Consider the following 22,741-nt stretch of genomic DNA (forward strand, 5'->3'; position numbering starts at 1 on the left):
ACATTTTTGCACACACACACACACACACACACACACACACACACACACACACACACACACACACACACACACACACACACACACACACACACACACACACACACACACACACACACACACACACACACACACACACACAGGGTAGGCTGGATAAATACCTTTACCCTAGTATAGTATATGAACAATGACTTTACATGTTACAGGTGTAAACAGAGGCAACAGGGCTCAAATGAGATAGAGCAGGACAATCAATATGAAATCAATAAATAAAAAAAACGATAATTCACACAAGTGTTTTTTACTATTTCACTTAGCTCTGGGTGGAGCAAAATGGAGCACCCGTGCGCAAGGAAACCAGGGTTTTGGTCTGCCTTCAGCCTTTCACTTCCGGTGGTGCGACTATGTTTTCATTCCCACTAACAATATTTCTACACGGAACACTAACACCACTTCTCCCAGAGAACATGGATGGTTTTGGTTATAAGCCCACTTGTTTCTATGATGAAAGAGCAAGTTAAAATGTGAATATCTTTCCGTGGTTTTGTCTGCTCAGAGTATAAAATGCTTTTTAGAACAATTTACAATTAAATCCAGAGTGACTTACAGTAAGCAAGGTAAACACAACGTAATACGTCGTAATACGTAAATGTGTAGAAATAGTAATCTAGGAGCATAGGTAAACCAAGAAGCTATCATCAGTCTAAACGGTATAATATCAAAACATGTATAATTATAAGTATATTTAAACTATACAAACTATAGGATGCCAGGTCACCAAAGAACCTGGCATCTGTCTACATACTGTAACATGTTATCTAAATGACATTTAAACCTTTGTATAAGCCTGAAAGGTCTTCAAGGCTACGGGCTGAGGTGGAGTCTGAAGAGGTGAGTCTGCAGTTTAAGGCGGAAGAATGAGAGTGAGTCTGCAGTTCTAAACAAGGGGAGTTCCACTCTCAACTCAAAATGCTTCATCATCACAGTATAACATGGTTTTAACACTAAAAAGAGGAACTTCCATGTTCAACTCAAAATGCTTCATCATCAGAGTAAGTTACGCCCAAAAGTGTGACCTACAGTAGGTTCTGTTGACAGGCTTTTAAATGGGTTAAACGGCCACAGTTCTTAAGACTATTTATTATGTTAATGATTAAACACATAATATATAAAGTATGTACCTGTTTGCTTGACTGAGTTTAGAATGTTTTTGTTTTCTATATTTTCTACTCTCCTCTGGGTAATGCATAGTAGGCAGTATGGGGTGGGGGGTAGTCTTTATTTTATTTTTCTTTGCCAGGCAATAAGATGTTGATTTCATGAAAAAAAAACGTTTCAATCAAAAGGTGAATGACTCAGGCCAGTGAGGCCACACGTAAACATATCATTTCCTCAACACAACAGACGTGAAACTCTTCCAAATCAACACTTGTAATTGAAGTCTATCACTGACTGTACATCAGAGCTCAACACCTCTAGCTCTAACTGTGTGAAGGTCACAGCAAAAGTCACACGATATGCTAAATGAAGTGACCAACATCACCATAGACACATAATACTGAACCCTGTCAAAAGTCACTATAGCTTCAACAGCAGAAACAACACAGCAGACACATCAGCCTTCATTTACAGAGACACAATATTCAAGTCTCCATGGGGTGACTGATCCATAGAAAAAAGGTTATTTTTGGGTGAACCATCCCTTTAAACAGAGCTGAATCACATTATAGCACAGGTGGTTCTCAACACTTTTCCGGGGCCCACTTGAGCACCGACCCATCTGACCACTAATAAAGAGGTCAGACTGGTGGGCCGCATCGTGCATCTTCAGAGCTTGTTTATTTTAATGATCAATCAATGTATTGGTTCTGACTTTACATTCCTTTGTATCTGTATCACTATAAAACACCATGTGTTAAAGAAATAATACAATTGCATGTTCTTCATATTATAATATATATATATATATATGTTTTAATATTCATGTTATACTATCAGTGAAATCTTAATGATTTGTTTGTCAATTATTTGGGGGCCCTCTTGCAATATCCTCACGGCCTGCCAGAGAGCCCCGGGCCCACAGGTTGAGAAACACTGCAGAAGGAAGGAAGGAAAGAAAGAAGGAAAGAAGGAAAGAAAGAAAGAAAGATAGAATAGATTCCTACCTTGAGCTGTCTTCTTCCATGTATCGGCCTCACATCGTCCAACTCTGTGTCGTGCGGTCGGCCACGCCTCTGGTCTCACTAGGACGGTGGTTCTCAACCAGTGGTCCTTGAGGGGGTTCCAGGTGGTCCCCAGCTAAATGATGGAGAGAGTTGGTAACCAAATGGACCCTTATTAGATCTTTATCTCTTGAGAGTGTCTCAAGAGTTAAATTATTGTTAAACATCTGCATTACTTAATAAACAAGAAGTCACACAATTAGAGAATGTAGAAGAATTGTTATTTTATCAGCGTTTGCCTGTTATCTCTCCTATTGGTACCAACATCAATACAACATGGATGGAATTGTGGACAAAATCTCATCACACAAGTTTTGGGTCTGAGAGTCTAAATGTCAAACGGTGGTTCTGTGGCTCAAATGTCTAATAAATAATGGACCTTGATATGAAAAGGGTTTAAAAACACTGCTCTGGAAGAGACCCTCCTCTGAAGGTGGTCTGTACAGGAGATATGGTGGTGATTATGTCTGTTGATTAAGCACAACTCCTTCTAAACAGGGATGGAAAAAGTGCTCAAATTATTTACTTAAGTAAAAGTACCAATACTGCAATATAGAAGTACTCCGTTACAAGTAAAAGTCCAGAATTCAAAATTGACTTGAGTAAAAGTACAGAAGTATTGGCATCAAAATATATTTAAAGTACCAAAAGTAAAAGTACTAAAATATTTGAAAATAGCAGATCTACAAGCTTGTGACGCGTTGTGAGCTTGTAAATCGGCTATTTTCGAATAGCCTGGGTATAAAATAGGGCTGAAGTGGTTAATGTATGTTTCATAATACAATAATTAATCTGAAAAGTAACTAAAGTTTTCAAATAATTGTAGTGGAGTAAAAGTACAATATTTGCCTAGGCTCTGAGGTGTAGTGGAGTCGAAGTAAAAGTATTGGAAATTGGAATTACTTAAAAGTACAAATAGGGGAGAGTGAGGTAATGTGAGACACAGGGTAAAGTGAGACACCCCCCTTATCACCTGACCACAACACCTGTGTGGTCATATGACCATTAGATTTTGAAGCCCCTCCCATTTCCCACTTACCATGGAGGAGAGGACCTCATTGTGCTGTAGTAAGCATGTTTTTTTCACTAAAATATGTTTTTTGCATGTAAAAGTAATTTTTTGGGCTGTCAACATAATCAGCTGTTGTGTCAAAGAAAATTGATTCAGGTAGAAAAACGTATGTCATGCATGTTGATGAACTACAAACCTATACATCCATGTGATTAATGCTAATTGAAGATTAGCCAGAATTGCTAAAAGTGGTCTTTTTCACCAAAATGTGGCTGTGGGGTAAAGTGAGACAAATGGCTTGGGGTACAGTGGGAAACTGTCTCAAAGTTAAGTTTAGTACTTAAACATAGTTTAATCTAATATTGGTTTGATAGTCCAATTGGTTTGATAATCTAATATTGGTTTGATTGGTTAAAACTGGTTTGTCTCGGTTGGGGTAAAGTGAGACACCTTCCAATTGTGTAGAGCAAAATGTGCTTAATGACCAATTGCCATGATTCTGTTACTAGTCTGACATTAGTTCTGGAATGTGTGGTTGTCAAGCTATCTGTCGGTATTCTAACTGTTAGAACATGTGTTTTTATGGTAGTTTTAAACTGAAAAAAGTAAGTGGATCAGTTTACCCCATTGATTTTTCTGGTTTGTCTCGGTTTACCCCAGACCTGGGGTAAAGTGAGACACCAAAAAACTTTTTTTTAAACAATCATATTTTCACTGCCCTTTGTCTTGAATACATTCTGATAATTTCCATTGTTAGGAAACATCCCAAATGTATGGGAAATGTGAACATTTTACTGATATATCATTTTAGCTCACCTAGAGGGGAGAAAATGTAAAAAATGTCTCGCATTACCCCACTCTCCCCTACCTCAAACATGTACTTAAGTACACTACTTAAGTAAATGTACTTAGTTAGTTTCCACCACTGCTGCTAAAGCTATGGAGCAGAGCTACATAGAGCCTGTATATTGCATAGAGGCTACACAAGGTAATGCTAAGCAGCTAACTGTAGCAGACAGCTATTAGCTCACCTGATGAGAAACATCCTCTCATTTAGAAACAACACTCATGAAGATGAATGAACTTCTCCTTCAAACTGTCACACTGTGACTCAGTCAGCATTACTGACACATAATAATATACTCCACACTTCAATGAGGAGGAACATTACATTAAGAGTTGTTTGTTTGACTGTTTACTAGTAACAAACAAACACAGCCTGTATCAAGCACCCTGTCAGCAGCGGGGGGGGGGGGGGGGGGGGGCGTGGTGGAAGAGCTGGAGCATTTAAAGGCCTGTGTTGCCAGATTGTGAGAGAGAAACATGCGGCCAGGGTCTAAGAAAAAAGGCCCAAAAGAAGCGACCAGTTTTAACACTTGAATCCTATATAGATAGTGTTGACTGCGTCTCAAAAAATGGACAATCCATGTCAAAGTCTACCTAGCTGCCGATTAACATGAGGCGTTAAGCCAAATATTCCTGTGAAATTCAGGGGTGGGGACTCCAGTAAGCTTGATAGTAAGGTAATAGGAAGAGCTGTACAATGTACAAAACCAAGAAAGGCAAGAGGCCCTGGTAGGAGGGTCATTTTTACTGACCTCTGGGAAATCCTTCTAGAGGTTGGTTAGAAGGCCTCCGAACAAAAAAGTGTATAATCTGCTATTTTTGAATTTGCCTCTGAGATGTAGTGGAAAAGTATTGGAAATTGGAAAGACTCAAGTAAAGTGCACATACCTCAAAATTGTACTTAAGACAGTACTTGAGTAAATGTACTTAGTCACTTTACACCACTGTGTACGTCCAAAGCTGTTACTTTTCGGGCACTGTGGTAAAGTGTCTGCCCATCACCACGGAGGTTGTGGGTTTGAATCTACCACCGAGTGAGTGAGCTGTTATGTGAGCAAAGTTGCCGTGCTGAGTGTTGTGAAGTCCACTTCAGCCGACTCAGCGCGGTCCGAGTTAACCCATTAAGACCTGAGGCGATTCTTAAAAATGTTTTCTAAATCCTAACAGTTTTTTGAAAAAAAAATCCCCAAAAAAATGCTTTCAAGATTTTTCAAAAATAGCAGATCTACAAGCTCATAGCGTGGCACTCGGTGCCGCGCTATGAGCTTGTAGATCTGCTATTTTTGAATAGCCAATGAAATCTAAAGTGACACAGATGCGTTCCAGGTCTTAATGGACATTCTGTCCGATAGAGACAGAATTGTAACTCAAATGGTTCCTAGTCAACGTGTGCCGTTGCGGGTATTCCCCTGAGACGTCAAACGTTTGCTGTTTGGTGGAATCCGAAAACCTTGCCGTCTTAATTGGGAGCGTTGGCTCTTTAATATGACAGCCATGGTTAATATACTGAACACAATCCAGGAGGTGTGGAGCAGACACCTCATGGATAACAGAGAACTATCGAACCATGTCTTCAGGTGGGAGAGGAGAAAAAAAAAACAGCATTTTATGAATGTATTGTTTGAGCATAAGGCAAGCAAACAGAAGAGCTGCCAGCAACACTTCAAAAGAAAGTCAACATTTATTTTGGCTCCAGACAAAAAAAACAACATCTCTCTCTCTGCAGACTAACTTTGTTTATATGTGATGTGACACGTGTTGAGCCCTGAGCGTTACATACTGTACATTTATTAGTTCAGTGGGGGGGGGGGGGGGAGGGGGGGGGGTTCAAGGGGGTGCCCAGCAAAGCTAATATAGCATAAAAGTAAGTGACACTGACAAACCCACGGACGAACGGGCGGGCGGGCTGATGAGGTAATCACCATTGCTAGCAGTTTCCACTTCCCTAAATGACGCAGACACACACGCGCGCGCGCACGCACGCACGCACGCACGCACGCACGCACGCACGCACGCACGCACGCACGCACCGTGCATGGCTGTAGGCTGAGGCAAGTGTCGAATGATATTTTTTTAGGAAGTGAAACCCCATTTGGAAATTGCAATCAGTCAGTGGTGTAAAGTAACTAAGTACACTTATTCAAGTACTGTACTTAAGTACAATTTTGAAGTACTTTTACTTTACTGGGGTATTTCCAATTGTTGTCTATACTTTTACTTCTACTCCACTACATCTCAGAGGCAGATATTGTACTTTAACTCCGCTACAATTATTTGAAAACTTTAGTTACTAGTTACTTTGCAGATACAAATTATTACGTTATTATAAAACATAAATTAGCCCTATTTTATACCTAAGCTATTTGAAAATAACAGATCTACAAGCTCACAACGTGTCGCTTCGCGACGCGTTCTGAGCTTGTAGATCTGCTATTTTCAAACATTTTAGTATTGTTACTTTTGGTACTTTAAGTACATTTTGATACCAATACTTTTGTACTTTTACTCAAGTCAATTTTGAATTCCGGACTTTTACTTGTAACAGAGTACTTCCACATTGCAGTATTGATACTTTTACTTAAATAAAACATTTGAGAACTTTTTCCACCACTGCAGTTAATCGACCCTAAAAAATACACCTACATATTGGGTAAACTTTGCCTTCGTCAGGGAGACTAGACAGACTAGTCACTCTGACGAAGGCAGTGTTGGTCTCTTCCCTTTTTTGCCTTAGAGGTTATGGTAGCTTTATTTTTCCTTTTTTGCCCTTTTTCTCTGAGACAGAACTACTGTATGTGATGGTACAATGATTGTTATCTATGTGTGACATTATGCTACATGCTCCATGGTGTATAAAACACTAAACAGCATAGGATGTCTGAATAGGAGGAAGGATTGTGTGTAGGAGGTCATTTACATACAGATGTGAGGAGACTTAAATTAATTGGCTACATAAAATATAAATGTTTAACTCATTCCCTGTCGATGACGTCTTTTGACATCTCCCTCTCAAAAAAAAAAAAAGAACCAGGCGATAACGCGATCCAAAGATGTACTGCTCCTTTCACTTCCCTGTTAAAATATTAGGGACATATAGTGAATCTCTGCTCCTGTGTTTTACCATGTATTTTTGAGTGAAACATGCTATTTTCAACTGGGTATAACAAGCAAACGGGAATCGTGATCACATTCTTTTTTTTTTTCACGGAAGCACAGTGAACCGTCCGTGATTAGCAACCATCAGGGGATCCATCATACTGGAGATATATATTCTGTGACTACTTGAAAAGGTAGGAAAATCGCAAAATCCTGGCACTGGGACCACACAGCCAGAATTGTCTGGCAGTGAATGAGTTAAAAAGAAAAATCCTCTGGCTCACACTTATGCCAGTGTAACCAGTAATTACTCTGGTCCTTATGCCAGTATAACCAGTAATTACTCTGGTCCTTATGCCAGTGTAACCAGTAATTACTCTGGTCCTTATGCCAGTATAACCAGTAATTACTCTGGTCCTTATGCCAGTGTAACCAGTAATTACTCTGGTCCTTATGCCAGTGTAACCAGTAATTACTCTGGTCCTTATGCCAGTATAACCAGTAATTGCTCTGGTCCTTATGCCAGTATAACCAGTAATTACTCTGGTCCGTGTCTACCTCTGCTTTTAGCTAGTTTTTACCTGTGATTTAAAGGAACTAAGAGTTGCAGCACACCTGCAGTTTTCTGGGAGTGTGTTGTGCATAAAACAATGCACCACATATACAAGAGAGATCATTGCACATTTAAACATACTTTTCACTAATTCACTAATTAAAGTCTCCGGTCCCCTTGCAAAATCGCGAAAACGACGATTTAACTGTGCCTTTGAAAAATCATGGAATACTCTCTGTGACCTCCGTCCTCACAGGAATATGGCTTGTTTTGTTTTTTTTAAAACAGCAGAAAAACAACAGAAAGCCAAAAAACAAAAAAATCGTCATAAGTCGTTCTTGGCAGTGAATGAGTTCATATTATTGTCATTGTATGTTGTGTTGTGTTGTGTTGTGTTGTGTTGTGTTGTGTTGTGTTGTGTTGTGTTGTGTAAAGCACAGCACTTTGAGGACAGGTCTCACAAAACTGCACTTTGCTCCTTGTACCTGTATCAGTAGTGACTAATAAACCTTGATTATTGATTCTATGAGCCAAACAAATACAAGGAACGGTCTGAACAACAACCTAGTCGGACCCTGTCAAAACCTCTGAACGGTCGCCACCAGGTATAAACTTAACCTCAGTAAAACTATGTCTGAACCTAACCTTATTCCTAATGTAAACTTAACCTGAGTAAAACTGTCTAAACCTAACCTTAATCCTAAACTTAACCCCAGTAAAACTATGCTTAAACTTAACCTTAACCTCAGTAAAACACATAGAAGAAACTGCTGGGGCCGAGCGTTCCGCCAAAAAAAAAAAAAGTGTTAGACTAGGTTCTTTAACCTACCGTTACCACCATCCAGAACCATTTTTAGTGCTATTTAGCACCTTTTTATTTATAGTGTGAGATATGATCTACTGAACAACAAACAACAAAGAGGTTGATATTCAAACTGACCGTTTCTCCATCTTAGTCATACTTCTCTCTTTTTTATCTGTTTGTCATCTGTTTTGTTTCCTCCCACAGAGTGAAAAACCCCTAAAAGTGAGTAGTATTAAAATATGAGATATTGTTATAAGGCTGTGCAATACAGTATGGTTTATAGAACACACAATACATGTCTGGTGCTATTAGTGATTCCCAAACAATGGGTCAGGACCCATTTTTGGGTCATGCAACCATTTGTATGGGTTAGGTTTCCTACAATGTTTTAAAAACAATAATTGAAAAAGTCACATTTCTTCAGAACAAAATCTAATACTTTTTTCAAAAGTAATTTCTGAAATGTTCAAACAAATCTGAAAATAAATTCCAAACATTTAAAAAACGTTTACGAAATAGTGAAAATAGCAGATCTACCAGCTCACAAGCTTTTGAGCCTGTAGATATAGATAGTTGCACTATTAAATAGGGCTGAAGTGGTATCGGTATCAAAATGTACTTAAAGTACCAAAGTAGAAAGTACTCATTTTGCAGAATGTCCCATTTCACAAACTTTCAAATGTATAAAATGTAAACAAATCTTTAGAAAATAGCAGATGTACAAGCTCACAATGTGTCGCATCGCGACACATTGTGAGCTTGTAGATCGGTAGCTACTGGGACGTAAGTCGGGGCTTGATCAACCCTGGCTGGGTCACCTGGGTGAGGGTGTATGTTGCGAGACCCGAAACACCCTATGACCCCAGGCTACAACACTGATGATACGTCCCAGTTGCATCCATGTGATGTTTTTCCTCACAAATGGCCGAAATGTATATAGGGCTGAAGTGGTTAATGTATGTTTGGTAATAATAATCAAAAACCACAAAGTCATGCAAATTGCATGAGGTCAGCGACCAAAAGCATGGCACTTCTTGAGAAGTTTGTCACTTCCTCCATTCTGACGGTAAAGAGCCTTGCAGTGCATATGTTTTGTACGTCATGAATATGCATGTACGCACGTCTACAGTATAACTGTGGCCAAAACTACAGACTAGTTAATCCATTGTTAGGACACTGACACAGGTTCTTAGTTAATCCATTGTTAGGACACTGACACAGGTTCTTAGTTAATCCATTGTTAGGACACTGACACAGGTTCTTAGTTAATCCATTGTTAGGACACTGACACAGGTTCTTAGTTAATCCATTGTTAGGACACTGACACAGGTTCTTAGTTAATCCTTTGTTAGGACACTGACACAGGTTCTTAGTTAATCCTTTGTTAGGACACTGACACAGGTTCTTAGTTAATCCATTGTTAGGACACTGACACAGGTTCTTAGTTAATCCATTGTTAGGACACTGACACAGGTTCTTAGTTAATCCATTGTTAGGACACTGACACAGGTTCTTAGTTAATCCATTGTTAGGACACTGACACAGGTTCTTAGTTAATCCATTGTTAGGACACTGACACAGGTTCTTAGTTAATCCATTGTTAGGACACTGACACAGGTTCTTAGTTAATCCTTTGTTAGGACACTGACACAGGTTCTTAGTTAATCCTTTGTTAGGACACTGACACAGGTTCTTAGTTAATCCATTGCCATATTACTGAGAAATGATGTTAAAACAGGACCCGATCCAAGGGGAAGGCAGCTCTGGGGTGGTTAAGATGGACGTACAGTAAACTTTGCAGTTACTTCTCTGACACAAGAGTTACAAGGTCCTATAAATTCATTGTGAAAACATTACAGGAATTCATCGATATCAAAATTAAGAAATGTACACCTAATTTTAATGGTACTTTAAGTATTTTTAAAAGCATGTTCCTTTGAATACTTGAGTATATTTAAAAGCAATTACTTACTCTTAATTGAGTAACATTTTGACTGAGCTACTTTTACTTGTAGTAAATTTGACCGGGGTTATCTCCAGTGGTGGAAAGTAACTAAGTACATTTACTTAAGTACTGTACTTAAGTACATGTGTTAGGTATTTGTACTTTACTTGAGTATTTCCAATTTCCAATACTTTTACTTCTACTCCACTACATCTCAGAGGCAAATATTGTACTTTTACTCCACTACAACTATTTGAAAACTTTAGTTATTAGTTACTTTTCAGATATAAATTATGATATGAAACATACTTTAACCACTTTAGCCCTATTGTATACCTAGGCTATTTGAAAATAGCCGATCTACAAGCTCACAACGCTTTGTGATGCGACGCGTTGTGAGCTTGTAGATCTGCTATTTTCAAACATTTTAGTACTTTAACTTTTTGTACTTTAAGTCAATTTTGATACTAATACTTTTGTACTTTTAAATCAAGTAGATTTTTAATTCCTGACTTTTACTTGTAACAGAGTACTTCTATATTGCAGTATTGATACTTTTACGTAAGTAAAACATTTGAGTACTTTTTCCACCACTGGTTATCTCTTGAAAAAAAAGTGTTGGACTAGGTTGTTGTAGCGACCGTTACCATCCACAGAACCATTTTTAGTGCTATTTAGCACCTTTTTACGTATAGTGTGAGATAGATATGATCTACTGAACAACAAAGAGGAAGTTGATATTCAAACTGACCGTTTCTGCATTTTAGTCATACTTCTCTCTTTTTTATATATTTGTCAGCTGTTTCGTTTCCTCCCACAGAGTGAAAAACCCCTAAAAGTGAGTAGTATTAAAATATGAGATATTTGTATAAGGCTGTGCAATACTGTATGGTTTATAATACACACAATACATGTCTGCTGCTATTAGTGTTTCCCAAACAATGGGTCGGGACCCATTTTTGGGTCACACAACCATTTGTATGGGTTAGGTTTCCTACGATGTTTTAAAAACAATAATTCAAAAGATTTTCAATCATTCAAAAAGTCACATTTCTTCAGAAAATAATCTACTTTTTCTCCAAAGTAATTTCTGAAATGTTCAAACAAATCTGAAAAGAAATTCCAAACATTTAAAAAACGTTTATGAAATAGTGAAAATAGCAGATCTACCAGCTCACAAGCTTGTGAGCCTGTAGATATAAATAGTTGCACTATTAAATAGGGCTGAAGTGGTATCGGTATCAAAATGTACTTAAAGTACCAAAGTAGAAAGTACTCATTATGCAGAATGTCCCATTTCACAAACTTTCAAATGTATAAAATGTATACAAATCTTTTGAAAATAGCAGATCTACAAGCTCACAATGTGTCGCATCGCGACACATTGTGAGCATGTAGATCTGCTATTTTCAAATGGCCGAAATGTATATAGGGCTGAAGCGGTTAATGTACGTTTTGTAATAATAATCAAAATCTACAAAGTCATGCAAATTTCAAATTGCAAAGGCATGGCACTTCTTGAGAAGTTTGTCACTTCCTCCATTCTGACGGTAAAGAGCCTATTTACAGTGCGTATGTTTTGTACGTCATCATGAATATGCATGTACGCACGTCTACAGTATAAATGTGGCCAAAACTACAGACTAGACCAGACAGCAGCTCAGAGAACACCAGTGTGGTTTGACACAGATATTGGACAAAGGTGAGTAACATCATTTTATTATTATTTAGAAAAATATTATTAAACAGTGGTGGACTGTAACTGAGTAAATGTACTTGAGTACTGTACTTCAGGAAACACTACCCTTCCTCTTTGCCTGGCCTACTTGTTGTTAACTAGTTGTACGAATGCTTGTTTTATTGTTGTATTGTTTATTGGACCTTGTTTAGTCAATACAAGTATTTGTTTTAGCTCCTGCTCATTTGATTTAGCTATTTCGTCTCATCTGTTTAAGGGAATAGGTAGCTGATATATTGCACTTTTACAGATGTGCCATTTCAAAACTTCAAATGTCCTGCCATCGGCAAGACAGTACATTTTCAGGGGATTCCCAGGGCAATAAGAGGGACAAAGAAGGGCATTTAAAATGCTGAATTATTTTGATGATCACTGCTTTTATGATGCTAATTAATTTGAGCAACTGGTCAAGGACCTCTTCAAATCACCTTTCGCCTCATAATGAGTCTGACACCTTCTTCAACACACATTCTTTTGTTCTCATGTATATATATGGATGTCTGTTGAAGGGAAAAACGGGGGTGTGTAGTGACAACTTCTTTTCAGGGGCAAAACAGTGCATTTTTAAGGGCAGAACAGGGAGGAAAAAAATGCATTTCAGGGCATTTTCAGGGAAAGAACAGTAACGTGTGAAGTTTTGAAGTGGTACATCTGTACCTTAGCGCTAGGTATACTCTTGGTTGCTTGTTTTTGCAGAAAATGCACGTATAACCTTTGGTGATTAGTAGTTTTCGTTCCCTACCTTTGTTGATTGCACTTATTGTAAGTCACTTTGGATAAAAGCGTCTGCTAAATGACTGTAATGTAATGTAATGTAATGTACTTAAGTAAAGATTCTGACGATCTGTACTTTACTTGAGTATGAGATTTGTTTGATACACTCTTACTCTTACGTAGCATATTTCCAGGACAAATATTACACTTTTACTCAAGGCACATTTTGTGTTTTGGTTATAATGTGTACATACTCTATTCTTAATATTCACAATATGTTTCTTAAATCATTTGGGTGAATGATGTTGGTGACTCGTAAAGTGTCGGGAAGACTTGCTCATTAACATGTTGCAGGAGATTTGTTGTGTTGGTACCCGTACGTACATGATTGCATCAGGTGAGGATGCCAGACAAGACAGACATGCTAGAAGTAATGTTTGCTAATAGCTGCCTTAATTCTTTCAATGTTCCACTGGCATACCTTCCATCATACCACTTACACATTGTCTGAGACTTTCTCATTAACATTAAACCACATTAGACAAGACAAGACATCAGTTGAATGATTTGGGAACAGGCCTTATGAGACAAAAGACATAGGGCCAGTGGTGGAAAGTAACTAAGTACATTTACTTAAGTACTGTACTTAAGTAACATTTTGAGGTATTTGTACTTTACTTGAGTATTTCCAATTTCCAATACTTTTACTTCTACTCCACTACATCTCAGAGGCAAATATTGTACTTTTACTCCACTACAATTATTTGAAAACTAGAGTTACTAGTTACTTTTCAGATATAAACTATGATATAATGAAACATACATTAATCTATTATACATACAGTACCTATTTTATACCCAGGCCATTTGAAAATAGCAGATCTACAAGCTCACAACGCGTCGCATTGCGACGCGTTGTGAGCTTGTAGATCGGCTATTTTCAAATATTTAGTACTTTTACTTTTGGTACTTTAAGTACATTTTGATGCCAATACTTTTGTACTTTTACTCAAGTACATTTTTAATTTTGGACTTTTACTTGTAACAGAGTATTTTTATATTGCAGTATTGGTACTTTCACTTAAGTAAAGAATTTGAGTATTATTTCCACCACTGCATATGGCTGAACAGGCTAAATCCACTATTTTGGGAATTAGGACTGCGGAAGGGGCGTTCCCCTGCAAAAGTTGCTATTTTGGGACACCTGCCTTACCCGCAAATCACCTGCACTACCCGTTACATTATGCATAGGTGTGGTTTGGGCGTTACAATAGAGGATATGCGCATGCTTAAAGTGAATGGCACATCGAGTGGCAAAGAAACATGCAAAATGAGTTTAACATTGTTTAATGTTGTTTAATGCAATCAGATATGACTTTTCTGTTTGGTGCATGGGCTGTCAAGCCCAGAAAGTATTTTTTTGAAACTCAGTAGGCATTCCTGCATAACTTCCGGGTTTGATGATGATGTCACACGCATATCCTCTATAATACAACCAATCACTGTGCCAGATGCCATTGCCTTTAAGAGAAGGCTGCGCTAGCCATTATCCCCAATGCAATCTTACGCACTCATTTCTCCCTGTCTGCAGTGTTGCCAGGTCTGCTTATTATAAGCCACATTGGGCTTGTTTTTCTGTAAAGTTGCTTGTAAATAATGGTAAAATGGTTGTGAGCTTGTAGATTGGCTATTCTAAATATGCACATTGTTTAATGGCCGACATATATAGGTTTGAAGTGCTCATGTGGCCTATTATAATCGCTTTTGGGTTAGGTTAGGGTTAGGGTTTTCATAGACCTAGTTGTAAATTCTGGCAACACAGCTCCAGCTGCACTTTGGGGATTTTACACAGGAACATACACCCAACACTTTTTTTCATAATTTTATATATAAACTATTGACTTATTCTCTTTGCATTATTTGAAATAGGGGTCTATAATAAGATGTGTATATATTGTATATAGTGGCTCAGTATTTGTGGCACTAGTGTTTATGCAGATGTACTAGTCTAATAGTTTTAAAATGTTTAGCACACTGGCATAGACTCTTTGGCACATTACGAGTCCATTAGTTTACATTTAGCGCCAGTCATTTGGGTTTCTGGTAAAAAAAATTGACCAGTTATTTTGTATGTACGTGACAAAAATTTTATATTGATCAAAATGTCCGTCACAAGCTGGCATGGTGATGACCCCTGGTCTGTTCATTGGAGTGATGTGTCAACGTGACCACTTCTCCAGTCGACCCCCTTGCTTTGTTAGGACACTGACACAGGTCCTTAGTTAAGCCATTGTTAGGACACTGACACAGGTCCTTAGTTAGGACACTGACACAGGTCCTTAGTTAATCCATTGTTAGAACACTGACACAGGTCCTTAGTTAATCCATTGTTAGGACACTGACACAGGTTCTTAGTTAATCCATTGCCATACTGAGAAATGATGTTAAAACAGGACCAGATCCAAGGGGAAGGCAGCTCTGGGGTGGTTAAGCTGGACGTATACTTTGCAGTTACTTCTCTGAAACAAGAGTTACAAGGTCCTATAAAGTCCCCATGTACCTTTGAATACTTGAGTATATTTAAAAGCAATTACAATTTTACTCTTACTTGAGTAACATTTTGACTGAGCTACTTTTACATGTAGTAAATTTGACCGGGGTTATCTCTACTCTTACTCAAGTACTGGGGTCGAGTACTTAGTAGTGTTTTTAGATAATACAATTATTAACATAAACTTGAACTAATCAACTTAAGTTACTTTTTTTCTGTGTCGTTCCTTAAGATGTCTACGGACATTTCTGGCAAGCCAGCCAGAAAGAAGAGAGTGAGGGACGATGAACGGGTCACGGAGGTGAATGAAGTGGAGGATGAGGGTCATGACTACGTTAATGAAAGACCACGCCGTCGCAGACGCTCCAGCTCACAGGAGACTCAACAAGATCTAGGTACACAGTAAAATACTTACTCTCTCTACTCACTACATTACTGATTACATGATACCTTCATCAATGTACAGGGAGGTGTGTACTGATTACATCAGTGGTTCTCAAAGCTTTTCATGTCAAAGACCCTTAAATGGGGGTGCTCCTTCCATTCCGACATCTCGCCACTCCGACTAGTGGCTTCCGCGTGCGGTTAGGGTTAGGGTTTGGGTTAGGTATAAGGTTCGTTAACGTCGGAAAGGCGACATGTCGGAAAGGCGAAATGCACCCCCTTAAATGAATATGCATTTGGCTGTGGATCCCCATCTGAAAGTATTTTGCCTGCCTGCCTATACAAGATTTATGTTGTTAAAATGCTTTTAAAAAGTATTCCAAAATGTTCCAATGTTTTCAAGATTTTTTGAAAATAGCCAATGTATATAAGGTTAAAGTGGTTAAACCTATTTTGATGCTATATTCACTTAATTTGCTGGGCCCCCCTGGAACCCCATCAGGGACCTCCTGGTGGTCCCCGGACCCCACTTTGAGAATCACTGGATTACATGATGTGACATTTTTGAGAAAGCCACAATTGCATGTTGTAAATTGACGACATGTTCATTCAACTATTTTTTTTTATTGTACATCAGACTTATAAAACTTTCTGCAGAAATGTACTATAATATTATTGGCTCCGCCAGGCCGAAGGTATGGCTGAGACTACGTTTTGCAACCCGTTCGTCCGTTCGTGAACAGCTCATTTCCGGCACCATTGGCCCGATCGCAGCGACACTGTGCACACACACTCCCTGGATGCCAAAGCAGAACCTCTGCCCTACATTTTTCAGATCGGCCTGTTATAGCGACACCAGGAGGCCGATTTTTGCTAAACACATTTATGTATATTATTACTCCTCCAGATGTTTTTCCAAACATCACTCATATCGGTATACTTTGTCTCTATAGTCATGTGATCAACTAACCTGACTCTGTCAAAACCTGTCAAAATGGAAGAAGCTTGCGCCACACATTTTGTTTCACAGCCACTTCCATATGAGACTTCGGTAGCAGAATCGATGACAGACGGCGTTTTGTTTTTTTCAAGCTACTTGGCAGGTGATTGGATGATCCTGCCCCTAGCAGCCGCCGATTGGTTCTAACACGCAGCCGACTGAGCAGCTTTACTCCCTGAGCAATCCCAGACTCCTTCCTGAAATCAAAAGCAAATGAGATTTCCGGAGGGAGGGGGATTGTGTCCGATTGTCGTGAAACTTTGAACGCACATTCCCACTAGGCTAAGGAACACATGCCACCCTTTTCACATTGTCCGGTTAGAGCGGCACTAGGAGGCCAATTTTTTCTAAACAAATTTGTTGATATTACTCCTACAGATTTTGTGCAAACAACACAAAAATGTATACACATTATCTCTATAGTCATGTGATCACGACGGATCTGTCCGACTTTTCGTATTCCATCTTGATTGGTGAATTTCGGACATTGCTGGCCCACAATAACCTACCTGACCTGGCGGAGCACTTTCTCTAGTTCACTCTGTGTTGTTTGAAATGAAACATGGAAGCTGATCATATTAAAGTTATATAGTGTATTGTACTAATATAAATGAAACATGGAAGCTGATCATATTAAAGTTATAAAGTGTATTGTACTAATATAAATGAAACATAGAAGCTGATCATATTAAAGTTATAAAGTGTATTGTACTAATATAAATGAAACATAGAAGCTGATCATATTAAAGTTATAAAGTGTATTGTACTAATATAAATGAAACATAGAAGCTGATCATATTAAAGTTATAAAGTGTATTGTACTAATATAAATGAAACATGGAAGCTGATCATATTAAAGATATAAAGTGTATTGTACTAATATAAATGAAACATAGAAGCTGATCATATTAAAGTTATAAAGTGTATTGTACTAATATCCTTCAGTTATCCAGAGAGCCATCGTCAGAGCGTGTGCGGTGTGCCTTACGCTGCTGTTTCTCCTAACGGCAGTGAGAACCGTAGACAAGACCATTGACTGTAAGTATCAGGAGGTCAAAGGTCTAATTCAGGCTCTTATAACAGTAACAACTGTGTTTATCTTCAGCTTTTGGTCCTCTGTCTGCAGATCATTCAGCCGAACCCAAGACCGACACCAACCTCACCCTGGATAATAACCCGCCGAAGACCAACTGCGACGCCCTGACCCAGGAGAATGCCCAGCTGAAAACTGAGAAGAACCAGCTGAAGACTGAGAAGAACCAGCTGAAGACCAACCAAGACGCCCTGACCCAGGAGAATGCCCAGCTGAAGACTGAGATGAACCAGCTGAAGACTGAGAAGAACCAGCTGAAGACCAACCAAGACGCCCTGACCCAGGAGAATGCCCAACTGAAGACTGAGAAGAACCAGCTGAAGACCAACTATGACACCGTGATGCAGGAGATGAACCAGCTGAAGGGACAGACAACAGGTGAGAGAAGATACTACCCTTTTCGAATAAATATTAAAGTGTGTATTACTATTGATATTTTAGTTATTATCGGGGGTATAGAGGTCGAAAATCTGAGTAAACTCATCACTGCTGGTGTATGACAACTATCATAGAACAATAATGTAAAAAAAAAAACCTCTTAATTATAACAAAATAATCTTAGGATTCAGAAAAGTGTTTTAGAACAGTGGTTCTAAAAAATAGCAGATGTACAAGCTCACAGGGCGTCACTTTGTGCTGCGCTGTGAGCTTGTATTTCTGCTAATTTTTTTTTTACTTTTCTTGAAAAATCTTGAAAGTGTTAAAAATAATTCTTGACACAAATCTTATCTTCTGGGGGGTCCCTTGCACAAAACATTTTGTAGAGCCTAAAAACTAAAGCTTTCAAATAATTGACAAAAAAATACAAAACTACAATATTTGCCTCTGAGATGTAGTGGAGTAGAAGAGTCAAATAATAATGAAAAAATAAATACACCAGAAAATTGTACTTGAGTAAATGTGTGGTGTAGAAAACACCATTAATAAATGAATAGTTTTACCCTCCACTCCACTACATCTCTGACTAATATTATTATTACAACTATGTGTTAGAATTGATTATCAGTACATTGAAAATCCATCAGTAAATCTCAGGTGGACGGAGTACTCAACCCCGGTACAGAGTAGTAAAAGTAGCTCAGTCAAAATATTACTCAAGTAAGAGTAAAAATATACTTAAGTATTCAAAAATACATGATTTTTAAAAAACACTCAAAGTAGAAGTAAAAGTAAAAGTAAATGTTTTAAAAAATACTTAAAAAAGTAAAAGTAGAAGTAAACAGAAGCCAGAAACACGGCTAGTGTGAAAAGTGTGGCCAATTGCATTTTAGGGAAGAAAACCTAAACTTGAGTAAAAGTAAAATATTTGTCTTGGAAATGTACTCAAGTAAGAGTAATACGTATCAAAAAAATCCAATATTCAAGTTAAGTACAGATCCTCAGAATATGTAGCTTAATACAATACACAAGTACATTTACTCTGTTACTGTCCAACACTGGTAAGTCTCCTGTTTGATGTTTTTAGAGAAGTCGTGTTCCAGTGGATGGAAGAAGTTTGGATGCAGCTGTTATTACTACAGCTCTACTGTAGTAGGAACATGGCAGCAAAGTAGAGAATACTGTCAGAGTCAAGGAGCTGATCTGGTGTCCATTAACAGTGGAGAAGAACAGGTTAGTGTGTGTGTGTGTGTGTGTGTGTGTGTGTGTGTGTGTGTGTGTGTGTGTGTGCGTGCGTGCGTGCGTGCGTGCGCGTGCGTGCGTGCGTGCGTGCGTGCGTGTGAGAGTGTGTGAGAGAGTGAGAGAGAATAAGACACAGAGAGAGAGAGAGAGAGAGAGAGAGAGAGAGAGAGAGAGAGAGTGAGAGTGAGAGAGAGAGAGAGAGAGAGACCGTAAGACAGAGAGCGAGAGAGAGAGACACAGAGAGAGAGAGAGAGAGAGAGAGGCCGTAAGACACACAGAGAGAGAGAGAGTGAGAGTGAGAGAGAGAGAGAGACCGTAAGACGGAGAGCGAGAGAGAGAGACACAGAGAGAGAGAGAGAGAGAGAGAGGCCGTAAGACACACAGAGAGAGAGAGAGTGAGAGTGAGAGAGAGAGAGAGACCGTAAGACGGAGAGCGAGAGAGAGAGACACAGAGAGAGAGAGAGAGAGAGAGAGAGAGAGAGAGAGAGAGAGGCCGTAAGACACACAGAGAGAGAGAGAGTGAGAGTGAGAGAGAGAGAGAGACCGTAAGACGGAGAGCGAGAGAGAGAGACACAGAGAGAGAGAGAGAGAGAGAGAGAGAGAGAGAGAGAGAGAGAGGCCGTAAGACACACAGAGAGAGAGAGAGAGAGAGAGGCCGTAAGACACACAGAGAGAGAGAGAGAGAGAGAGGCCGTAAGACACACAGAGAGAGAGAGAGAGAGAGAGAGAGAGAGAGAGAGAGAGAGAGAGAGAGAGAGAGAGAGAGAGAGAGAGAGAGAGAGAGAGAGAGAGAGAGAGAGAGAGAGAGAGAGGGGAGCGACCCACCCACACACACACTCTGTACGTACGTACGTACGTACGTACGTGTGCACTGTGTGTGTGTGTGTGTGTGTGTGTGTGTGTGTGTGTGTGTGTGTGTGTGTGTGTGTGTGTGTGTGTGTGTGTGTGTGTGTGTGTGTGTGTGTGTGTGTGTGTGTGTGTGTGTGTGTGTGTGTGTGTGTGTGTGTGTGTGTGTGTGTAGATGTGAATGTATTGAATAAAATTAATGATGATTCAATCATGTATAAATGATCAGGCATTCATCAGAGGATTGGACCCTGGGGGTGTATCATACATTGGTCTGAAACGGGCTGGAGGAACATGGACCTGGGTGGATGGAACTCCTCTGACAACACAGTGAGACATTTTACATGTTTTTATATTGTAATTCTATCAAAGTCACTGTATGTGAGTGACTGAGTGGATGTTAACATACATTGTTGTTTATTGTGCAGGTACTGGAGCAGTGGATGGCCTTGGAACGATGAAGACAGGAACTGTGCATTCTACAGTCACCGCTCTGACCCTGGAACATGGGTTAATACGGTCTGTTCAGGTACAGCGCCCTCAATCTGTGAGAAATGATGTTTGTTTTCACTTCATTGATGAACCTGCAGCTCAGTGTTCTGCTACAGTAGTAATTATAGTGAAAATGATAGAAAATCAAACATTTTATTGCACAGAAGTACAAACTGTTGTATCCATATTAACCACTTTAATACAAACCACCAACTATGATGGTTTAGCATGTTATTCATTTAGATTTGACAACTTCAACGTTTGTGGAAAACAGCAGATCTACAAGCTCACAACACGTCACAACACAAGCTTGTAGATCTGCTATTTACAGCAAGGAGATTTGGTGAAGAGGGAAATACTAGAGCAGAGGTTCTCAAAGTGGGGTCATGGGGGGGGGGGGGGGGGGGGGTCCAGGGGGTCCCCAGCAAAAGTAGTAAATATAGCATATAACTATTTTGTAATTATTTGTTTTATTTGTCTTTTTTATCACAAATCTTCTCTTATGGGGGTCCCTGGCACGACATATTTTTAGATGGAGATTTGTGGCCAATTTTAAATCAATGTGGGGGTCCCTGACATGAACATGTTTGAGAACCACTTCACTAGCAAGGGACCCGCCTCATCTATTAGTATTAGAATACAATAGAATACAACATCCTTTGGGGACCCCCTGACCCCACCCCCAGTTTGAGAACAACTGTTCTAGAGGATCTAGTACAGAGCCCTGGGGGACCCCAGTCAACTATAATAGGGTTTAAGTGTTCATATTTACACTGTGGATGAATTGTGGATCAGTCAGCATGTTGAAGCAAACAGAGTTGGACAAACTTTGTATTTTTATCATATCAACTTTAACCTTTTATAAAATAGCCGATCTACAAGCTCACAACGCAACGTGCTGTGAGGTTGTGCATAATGATATTTTTGAACATTTGGATATTCCCCCCCCCCCCCCGAATAAAAATGTTGTTTTATTATCTTTATATTCTATTTGCATTTTGTTTTGCTTTGTTGCTTTTATTATGGCTTTTTGATCTTATTATATTGTCACACTGTAGATGAGGTTTAATATAGTAATATCACTGTGTGTAATGTTGTAACAGCTGTACTGTAATGTGATAAAACACCTTGACTGTTACAGTGATTCATTCATAACTTACTGTATTGTAAACCATCTGTTTATGACCTTGTAAACTGAGCAGTGGAAGCATTTAATACAACTTTACTTGGCAACATTATTAATCCAGTCTATTAATTAACATTCTACTGACCTGTGGATAAAATACTGTATGTGTGTACCTGATAATACTCTGACAATACTCTGATAATACTCTGACCAGTGGTGGATAACATATTCACATGTTTTACTTAAGTAAAAGTATCAATATTGCAATATAGAATACAGTAAGTAAGTAAGTCCGGAATTCAAAATATACTTGAATAAAAGTATACAAGTATTGGCATAAAAAATATACTTAGAGTACCAAAGTAAAAGTACTCATTGTGCAGAATGTCCCATTTCAAGTTTACAAAAGTATAAACATCTTTTGAAAATAGAAGATCTACAAGCTCACAATGCGTTGGGATGCAACATAGTGTGAGCTTGTAGATCGGCTATTTTCAAATGGCCAAAATGAATATACTGTAGGGCTGAAGTGGTTAATGTATGTTTTGTAATCAAAATCTACAAAGTAACCAGTAACTAAAGTTTTCAAATAATTGTAGTGGAGTAAAAGTACAATATTTGCCTCAGATGTGTACTGGAGTAGAAGTAAAACATATACAAAATTGGAAATACACAAGTAAAGTAAAAGATACCTCAAAATT

The 22,741-nt window shown here is 38.8% G+C and overlaps 2 protein-coding genes across 2 annotated transcripts in view; both read left to right on the forward strand.

Moving 5' to 3' along the window:
- LOC311036847 (CD209 antigen-like protein D) overlaps positions 1 to 22,741 on the forward strand; it is a 580,951-nt gene that overhangs the window by 11,623 nt on the left and 546,587 nt on the right. The window lies entirely within an intron of this gene.
- LOC311036899 (uncharacterized protein) lies at positions 12,108 to 20,980 on the forward strand (the record flags this gene model as incomplete). Its single annotated transcript, XM_084045909.1, has 7 exons — positions 12,108 to 12,178; positions 15,712 to 15,874; positions 17,809 to 17,901; positions 17,990 to 18,334; positions 19,422 to 19,567; positions 20,652 to 20,752; positions 20,851 to 20,980. Exons 2-7 carry the CDS (start codon positions 15,712 to 15,714, stop codon positions 20,978 to 20,980), a joined length of 978 nt encoding a protein of 325 aa, XP_083902035.1. The 5' UTR covers positions 12,108 to 12,178.

This window comes from Gymnoscopelus microlampas (assembly GCF_963454915.1).
Source record: "Gymnoscopelus microlampas genome assembly, chromosome: 20".
Classification (NCBI taxonomy): Eukaryota; Metazoa; Chordata; class Actinopteri; order Myctophiformes; family Myctophidae; genus Gymnoscopelus; species Gymnoscopelus microlampas.